Raw genomic sequence first — 8,844 nt, forward strand, 5'->3', positions numbered from 1 at the left:
TGACATCAAGGAAGGGATCTGCATGACTGCTGGACTAAATTTGTGAATGAAAGACTAACTGTGCAAAGTTTTACCCATGAAAAGGAAAAGCCTGTTAGAATTGTGTCTAAGTACAACCCTCACTCCTGTCTCTAACTTCCTCCTACAAAAATGAAGCTATGAAGCCTCCTAACACGGACCTGATCCAGGCCATCTTCAATGTGCTTCACGAGCGAAAGCGTAAAAAAAATGACGCCACGTTTCATCGCCCGTCTCCCACATCACGGGGCACACCGCCGCGTTGTCTTTATTTGAAGAAATGGGACACGGGGAGATTAAGTATGACTGCATATGTGTGATGAAACATGCTGTCGCTGGGAGTAATATTAAGGATCAGATTACCTTTAACTCAATTCAAGATATAAATTACATCCAAGTCTGCTGATTATAGAGCATGAATTCTTAATGTCTTCATAAGGAGTGTGCCCGCGCTCTCTTAATTGCATTTTTAATGGCAATAAAAACTGATCACAGCCCCCTCGCTCTAATCGTAGCACTCATTGTTCAAGCATAGTGCAAACATCATCAACGTGTGCTGCTGTTGTTGTTGTTGTCGACTTCAACCTGGTTCTAACCGCAGACTAAATCCTGTTTGGAGCCATGCAGAGCTCTGGCAGACAAAAGCAAAGCCAGCAGCCAGCTCAGCACTCAGAGGTAACATTTACACTGGGGACTGAGAACATACTGTGGAACCCTACAGCTACACAGCCAGCTTGTCACAACCGTCTTTATACCGAGAGCTGTCAGGCCCAATGGACTGAGGACACCACCAGGACACAACTGGTACTGCAGGCACCTGGTTGGAAAACGCTGCTGGGAGCCGTGTAGATGTTTGCTTCTAATTTTATGAGCCGTCAAGATCCGGAAACAGAAAACGTGTCTCCATATTACCTCAACATTTAGTTAGCTCAACAGAAACACCCTCAAAATTATCCATTTTCGATCAAAGATACCAAACAGGAGTGAAAACAAAAGCAGCAGATTCTCGTCTGGAGTGTCCAACACTTTAATACAGAAAATTACAGATACAGCACAACAACATATTAGTTTACTTTTCTTAAAATGACTTAAAATAACCTACTAAACACGACAAATGTAAAACATATTACAGTTAAAACGTCTATACACAGGCAAATGTACACAATATAAAACACATATATACACTCTTTTAATATATTATTATATAAAGATTTGTGTGGGTTTTCCTTTTTTTTTTTTTTTTTTTTAACCTTTAAAAAACGGGAAGCCGAACAGCTTGAAGAGGGAGTGTTTCACAGAGAAAGAGAACTGTTGAATATCACACGTTATGGATAGGTAGTTTTTACATACAGTTGTTGGATCCTGTGTATTTAGCATGCCAATTTCTGAAACAACCGGTGAAAGAGATAACGAAATAACATTTAAAATACACAAAATTTGCTGTTAAAACCATAAGTGCTATTGATATTACTGGATTATACAGGATCTAGAAGCCGCACTGCTCTGCATTAAAAAAAAAACAATAACAAAATACAGATTACATATAGCATGGAGTGATACTCAGCTTCGTACTTGGTGGAGTGTTTGGAGGTTGTGCACTTTCTTACTAAAAATTAAATATTTACAATAACTCTTTCTGCTCAACTGCCTGTAGGTCAGCTCCGATCACTTTTTAAAGACTCTAGCAAACCAATTCATAGTGACATGTGAAACAACATCATGTACTGGATCTTTTGTGTATTTACGGTTTTCTTCAAATGTATGTAAAGGGGGGAAATTGTCATCTTTGATGAGAGTGAAATCCTTCAAAGGACCAAAAATAAAAACCTCACAACATTCACAAAAAAAAAAAAAAAAAAAAGCATATAGTCGCGCTCTAGTCACTCTTTCCTCAAGCTGGTAATGCTTCCGTGGTGTTCCGTTTGTGTCCATGTTCCTCCTCTGTTTAAAAATCATTTATATTTATTTATTTTTTTCACAAAAGCAGCAGAACGAGGAGGAGGAGGAGGAGTGAGAGCGGGGAGCTGTTGGCTGCTGTTGCTGCCAGCGTCTGTGACACTCCTCGGTTGTAAATGTGAGGAGTCCTTGGGGAGTTCTGCTTCAGTTTACTGGGTGGTAGCGCCTTTAAATCCTCCAGAGCGCCATAGGCTGCCATGGAGAACTCGGGGTCTCCGGTGGTCAGCAAGTCAAACACACAGGACTGAAAGTACACGTCCTCCACTTGCAGAGTCTCCCTACACTTGGCCGTGGCCCGCTCCACCGTGTAGATCTGGTGAGGAGGCCGCAGAGGACCCAGCTCCGTGTTGGAGCCTTGCAGGCGGGGCTGCTGGCTCTGACGGCCCAGCGTGTGCTCTTTTATGAGCTCGTTGCGCGGGCAGCCGTGCAGGCACAGCTGCAGACCGCCATTGTCCTCGGAAAAGTCCAGGGTGTCTTCCGGCATGCGGATGGCGAAGGTCAGGTAGCTGCCCACGCGCCGGATGATGATGGAGGTGCCGATGTAGCGGGCCTGTATCTTCACCTGCCGACCCACTCCAGAGCCGCCTCGCTCTGCGATGCTCAGGCTGCCGCTCTCGCCGCCGCTGCGAGTCCCATCCTGAAAGGCTAGGGGCAGATCTTCAGTGGTGGCCTGGTACACCTTCTGATCTGTACAGCCGTGGTAGGACTTGAAGATCACAGTGATCTGAAATGGAAACAAAAATAAAAACGTTTTTAGTAAGTTAAATATATTTAAAATGTTGGAATTTGCATAAATAAACGTACTATAAACTTATAGTTAAATTATATCAGTACTGAGATACACTATAAAATAATAGTCAGAGCTGCTGAATAAGTAATACCACTTGAAGCCACAAGGAGGCAGCAAGAAACCAAATATTTTGAAGGCTGTGCAGGATGTTGAGCCTCATTGCTACTTGTTTTTTACCTTACTTTTATCCAATATAATCTTTAGCCAATTAATTCATCAAGTCAATGAATTCAAAACATAATTATACAATTAGTTCATATAAGAGAGAACAGACAATAAGAGGTTACTGCTAACACAAACAACCACAATATGACTTCACCATCACTTAAAATTTCCAACCTATAACTAATAATTGATGCTAAATCTCCATTTGTTATTAAATGCTGCATCAAACAGCATTTCTGATGCATCAAAAATCTTCCCTTGTACTCTACGGGCTCGTGTTCGCTCAGTCAGTGACTGTGATTTGTATTCCAGCTGAGCTTTAAAAAAAATCGGGCCTAACCTATGTTTCTTCAAAGTATCCTGACAAAGCGGTGGCTGTGGTTACGTTTACACTTACAGGCTATACTGTACTTGATGGATGATTTCCTGTCTTAAGTCTGGCAGTTGAAAACAACTCCAAAAGCAGGATGGGGGCGTGCGGGTGCTGGCACAGATATACAGCCATACTGCAGGTCTGCATCAGGCTGCACAGCCAAGACACACTTTGAGAGTTTGTTCTGAGACCCCTGATGCAATTGTACAGGGTTTGTTTTCACACGGGAGACTGAGTTGGTAAGTTTAGGAAAGTATGTGCATTTTCCTGGCAGTGATAAACTAGTTGTTTACTGAAAAAACAACATACAACATCATAGACCATAGCTACAATCTGTATATGACGTGCTTTATGTGCACTGATGCAACTTTCAGTGCAAAAGATAAATGGGAGAAAATATAGGCTTTAACAATTAAAATAAAAAATTGGCCTTAAAAAGCAGCCTACTTATAATTAGGAGAAGAAAAAAAGAACTTGCTGCTGGCCAATTATTCCTTTATTTTTCCAAATGATTCCATATTTACACAAAAAGCGGCCAGTTAATTATTTGACCAGAGGGGTGAAAAAACATTCCAGATCGTGGCGGTGGAGGAAAATGTTTGAGTGAGCGTTAATCACTACCATATGACCACCCATGTGTTAAAGGTAGAGCGCTCAAGCATGTCTGTGATTCAACACCACTGGAGGACTCCCCTCCTCTCCGTCTCCGTCTCTGTCTCTCTCTCTCTCCCTCTCTCTCTCTCCTTTTCCCCCTCATAGATCTGAAGGAGCTCCAAGACACGAGGAATGCTGGAGACTCGAGAGGCACCGTGGAATGGCGATTAACTTCACATGTTTGATACTTTATGGCAATGCTTCATCTCGCAAAGTAGCACTCGAAGAAGTGCAGCGTTAGCTTCACACATATATATTCATTTCTAATGGGGATATATGGTTATTGTCATTTTATTGCACTATAGACACTTTGAATCTGAGGTTGTAGGTAGTTTTTGTCTAATTGTGCTCTAACTAATCTTAAACAACAACTAATCGTAAAATAAAGTACGTTAACTACCAACTTACAGACAAAAGCAAAATGAAATGGGGCCAATTCTCTGTTTTAAGAGGTAAGAAGCTAAAAAGTTCAGGTGTTGCTGCTCTAAACTCATCCTTACCTTGCTGGTTGCCGTGGCGCTGGACCCGAGGACAACAGGCACATTGGTCACCTGCACCGACAGGAAGCGGTTATCAATCAGAGGCCACGCCCCCTCCACTTTGCAGGTCTGAAACTCGTCTCGGAACGTCCGTAGGTGCGGGTCGCCGAATAATCCACAGTGGGCGTATTTCTTCTGCTGACCGGACGAGCCCGACACGAGGACCCGATTCTCGTAGTTGCAGAGCTCCGACACGGCCGGCCGAGAGGTGCTGGGGACCTTGGCGGAGGAGGTGGGCCCGTCGCTGGAGCAGTTGTGCTGCGAGAATAACTCCTTAATGCGAAACACTGCCGAGTGGTAGACCAGGTCGCCCCTACAGCTGCGCGCCTGCCGCCGGGTGCACAGGGCATAGGCCCGTAGGGCGATGCAGTAGTCCACATCCATCGCCACGTCCTCCTGCAGACCGCTGGAGGGTGAGGTAGAAGACACATACTCCGCATTACAGCGCTGGATTCGACACTGCTGGCAGTGAGCTGAAACACAAAATAGATCAACGTCAAAAATTGGACTCAAGTAGTTTGATGCAATTAGATTTTTCTACTACTTTTCATCAGTAACCTCCTTCACTGCAAAAAGTATGCATAATAGAAAAAAAAACAATAAATAAAAACTCCTGATAAGAAACTTAACATCCATCTGACATTCAGAGATACATTACCTCAGCTCAGAGCATGAGGCAGCGGAGTTAGAACTTTTCCACTATCAAGTTTAGCTCAACCAGGAGAGCTATTAAAACCCAAATGCGTGAGCTCACGAGGCCCTGATCCCACACTGAGCTCCAGAGTCAGTCAAAACTTATTTCCCCCAACTAGCACACACGCAGAAAAAGCATGTAGCCTTACTGCAAGCGGAAACCAACCTGTGTTCGTTTGCCTGAGGGTACTGAATGTGGTTTGGACGTTGTTGAGCTAACTGAAATCCATTAAGCTGCACTACATGTACAGGGGACTGCTAAGTTCAAGAGTAGCACCACAAAAAGTCACGCCTGTTCAACAACTCAGGGTCCAACCTGAAAGCTGCAAGGAGGTGGGAGCAGCGAGGCACAGCGTGAGATATTTGTGGTGCAAGTTTAAATTCTGGGCTTCCGGTTCAGTTATGACTCACAAGTGGGATATTTATTATCAAGGAAAACACAGAACTCCAACTACTACTGTGAGAGGTAAAAAGTTTAGATATTCATCATTTCAGTTTCGCTGTTACTTTAGGGCGAGGTGCGCTATTGCTGACTGGGGTATTAACTGCTGCTGTATGGTGGATATATTTCCATTTCAGATCAGGATCAGCTGCAACGCATACATCACTTTTACTGCGAGACTTGGATCCGTTGCAACAGACTGCTCTCCTATTGCAACAGAATAATCTTCTGTTTACGCCAAAGCTCCATCTAATCTCCCAACAGCCCGGACAAAGACGACAAGATAAGCGTGGAGATTTCACACGGGCGCGCAGGCATATTTTTGCACCGTTCCTTCCCTTTCACACAAGTCTGACACAGCGAGGGAGCAAAGAGAAGATGATTAATGCGTCTCACAGCCGCTGCACTTCCAACACAAGCCCTGGTAAATCTGAGATGGAGTGCGAGGGGTCAGGTTAGACGCATCCCTCCTCTGAATTCCAACGGGCCTACACCCGTCTCGCAGCGAGGTCACCCAAGTCTGCTGGCGACTGACACTTTGTGACAATCACTGCCTGAAAAGCCATCAACAACCATGCGTCTCCCTAAAGGCCCTTTATGTTGCAACACTCAACGACAAGTGTGAGGAACATGTGGGAAAATGACCACACAAACAGTATTAAGAGTATTATAGATTAGTAGATCTGGAATAAATACTGAGACAAAGGAAATGTATTGTGCCTAGTGTGAAAGATGCAGCCTAAGAAGAGTTAAATAACTACATCAACAGAGGTAGCGTCTTACTAGACTCACTGAAGGTATAAAAACACATCTGAAAGAACATAAAATACTGATAAAAATGTGCAAATTAACCCCTCAAACTAAAAACTGATCTATTCAGATGAATTATTTAAACATAAAACACAATGTACGTATATTTCAACCATAACACAACGTGTTAAAAAAAAAAAAATCAAGCCCGAGGAGCGAATCTTGTTACAAAAACAACCTGAGATCTAAGATTTAGATATGATGGATGACAAATAAAATTCCTGAGATCATGAAGTGAGTAAGAGCTCAGTTTTATCTTTTGCCGTGTATATAATTCATATTAGTGAGTCTACAGAGTCATAATCATTTTAACATGCGATTATTTAGCAAATAAAGTAAAACTTTATACACATCAAAATGAATGAATCTGTATATTTTTTTGTGTAGCTACTGAAAATGGCTGACTTGTGCATTTAAAACATACATGTATGTGGACATACTGTTAGTATAGGAGTAGTTTTTATTATTCCACAAGAGCTGCAACTAAACTGTAGATAACAAATCTGGATAAATCATGTGATAAACCCCCTAACAAAACGGTAATAAACTAGATAAAAGTATGTCTGAGGGTTTATTGAAGTTTCTGATCCCAGTCTGGGACAGAGGACACGTTCAGAGGCCAAAGAGTTGGACCCCCATGCATGTTAGCTAACAAAGTTAATAAATGAAGCATGAATAGGTGAAATACCACCGTCCTCCTAGCTTGACCAACACCTAAACCAGCTGGGACGGGGTTAAAAAGTTACAACTACGTGTTAAACGCTAAAAACGACACTTTGCTGATAGATTAAAAGGTATTTTCTGGTTTAAAAAAACAAAAAAAACAAAGCTCCGTGGTTTTCTTCTTGTGTTGACTGCGGGTGCCTGGACGCCTGTTGCTAGCGAGCTATGCTAACTACAAGCTAGCCCCGTTAACTTCACTTAACTAGGTTTAAATTCAACTCAGCTAACGCGTGTATGTGGTCGAAAGGTGGCAAAGGCTTTGTGGTTTGAGGGGAATTAATTCGTGTCGCGGTGTGGAGTCGGGGAAGTGGGAAATTTTGGTCATAAAGGGGTCCGTGAAGTGAGTTAACTCGTGCTGCTCGGCTAGCAGCGATGCAAGTGTTTCAGGCTGGGAGGCTGGGACACCGCAATTACTTTGTCCCCGCAGCGATACTTTTTAAACAACGGCAGCTTCTCTCTCCTTCGTTTTACACCCAAAAACTGTTCAAACTCAGAAAAGTTGTTTGCAAAAAGGGATCCCCCTCTCCTAAAAAAAAAAAAAGCTGCAACGAGTTTAATTTCTACAGCAACAGCAAGGGAAAAGTTTACTTTCCAATCTCCTCCTCCATTCCGGGGAGTGCGGGACACAGCTTTGCATGCAGGAGAAAGAGTGGGGGAGCACGGATTGGGGATATTAAAAAAAGAAAAAAAAAAGAAAAGGCACCACTTACCTGGTCGAAACAGCAGCGAAAGTAAAACCATCGTCAACGTTACACAGTCCCAGAGCTGCCGCTTAGCCGTGATTTGAGGTCCGCTTCTCCCCATACCAATCCATTCAGTTAGAATGGAGTTCCTCGACTGCTTCTCATCGACGCTGCGGCTGCGGGAAATCAGACAAAAATTCGTCTTCCTTCCCAAACGCTGTCATTCAAAAAGGGGCCCCTGTCTTCAGGGCGGCTCTACGAGGGAGGGGTCTAAAAGTGTAGACGGGGCCCAGGAGGTGATCGCTGGCCAATGAACGACTAATTATTCGCTAACCACTTGATATTCACATGTAGCGGCAATTACTGCGGGTATGGGGTGGAGGTGGAGGTGGTGGTGGTGGTGGTGGAGGGGGGGACAGTGGAAAAGTGCATTCAGCAGCAGTGGGGCGGTGTGAAATTATAATTGCTCCGATTATGATGGAAGAATCACAAGGTGTTGTGGCTCTAACAGTAGCTCAGCTGCCTATTATCTGCACGTACGCCTCCTGTTTATGCTGAGGCCACACTTTTTGAGCATTTTTTATTTTTTTGTCTATTCAGAAGTGACAAATAATAGGCTACAAATTTCCTCATGCAGAATTAAACATGCAACAGACTCTTTGCACTACAATAGCAGCGAGGGGCAAATGTCCTGCCTTAGCTACCCCCCAACCCCCACCAACACCTCTTTCCTTTTTAGGACAAATGTTAGTGTGTTTTCAGCGTCAGGCAGGATTTGATCACCTGTTGTTTTCTCACTCCAGACTTAGAGCTTAAATAAAGGGATCTGATTGACAGCTGTGAGTGCAAAATGACAGCTTATATCCTTTGTTTATCCAATATGTTAAATAAAGAACTCTTATTTTGAAGTTAGGACCAGAGCAACATATGTTGTGGAGTTTTTTTTTCATCCTCCCGTTAGACTGCTGCTATTATTTTTCTGGCTATATTAAAAACAT

General features: G+C 43.3%; 1 protein-coding gene across 1 annotated transcript; it reads right to left on the reverse strand.

The window, feature by feature from the left end:
- Positions 1 to 1,031: 1,031 nt before the first annotated feature.
- Positions 1,032 to 8,140, reverse strand: rgmd (RGM domain family, member D). Its single transcript, XM_084547719.1, has 3 exons — positions 7,874 to 8,140; positions 4,457 to 4,968; positions 1,032 to 2,698 (listed from the first exon to the last, which is right to left on the reverse strand). Exons 1-3 carry the CDS (start codon positions 7,965 to 7,967, stop codon positions 1,994 to 1,996), a joined length of 1,311 nt encoding a protein of 436 aa, XP_084403845.1. The 5' UTR covers positions 7,968 to 8,140; the 3' UTR covers positions 1,032 to 1,993.
- Between the last annotated feature and the right edge of the window lie 704 nt (positions 8,141 to 8,844).

Source organism: Chelon labrosus, assembly GCF_963514085.1.
Source record: "Chelon labrosus genome assembly, chromosome: 7".
Taxonomy (NCBI): Eukaryota; Metazoa; Chordata; class Actinopteri; order Mugiliformes; family Mugilidae; genus Chelon; species Chelon labrosus.

Coding starts and splice junctions, on each gene's coding strand:
- rgmd (XM_084547719.1), bottom strand. CDS start 7,967: ATGGGGAGAAGCGGACCTCAAATCACGGCTAAGCGGCAGCTCTGGGAC. Junction 4,969..7,873: donor TTCGCTGCTGTTTCGACCAG/GTAAGTGGTGCC, acceptor TTTGTGTTTCAG/CTCACTGCCAGCAGTGTCGA. Junction 2,699..4,456: donor GCGCCACGGCAACCAGCAAG/GTAAGGATGAGT, acceptor TTTCCATTTCAG/ATCACTGTGATCTTCAAGTC.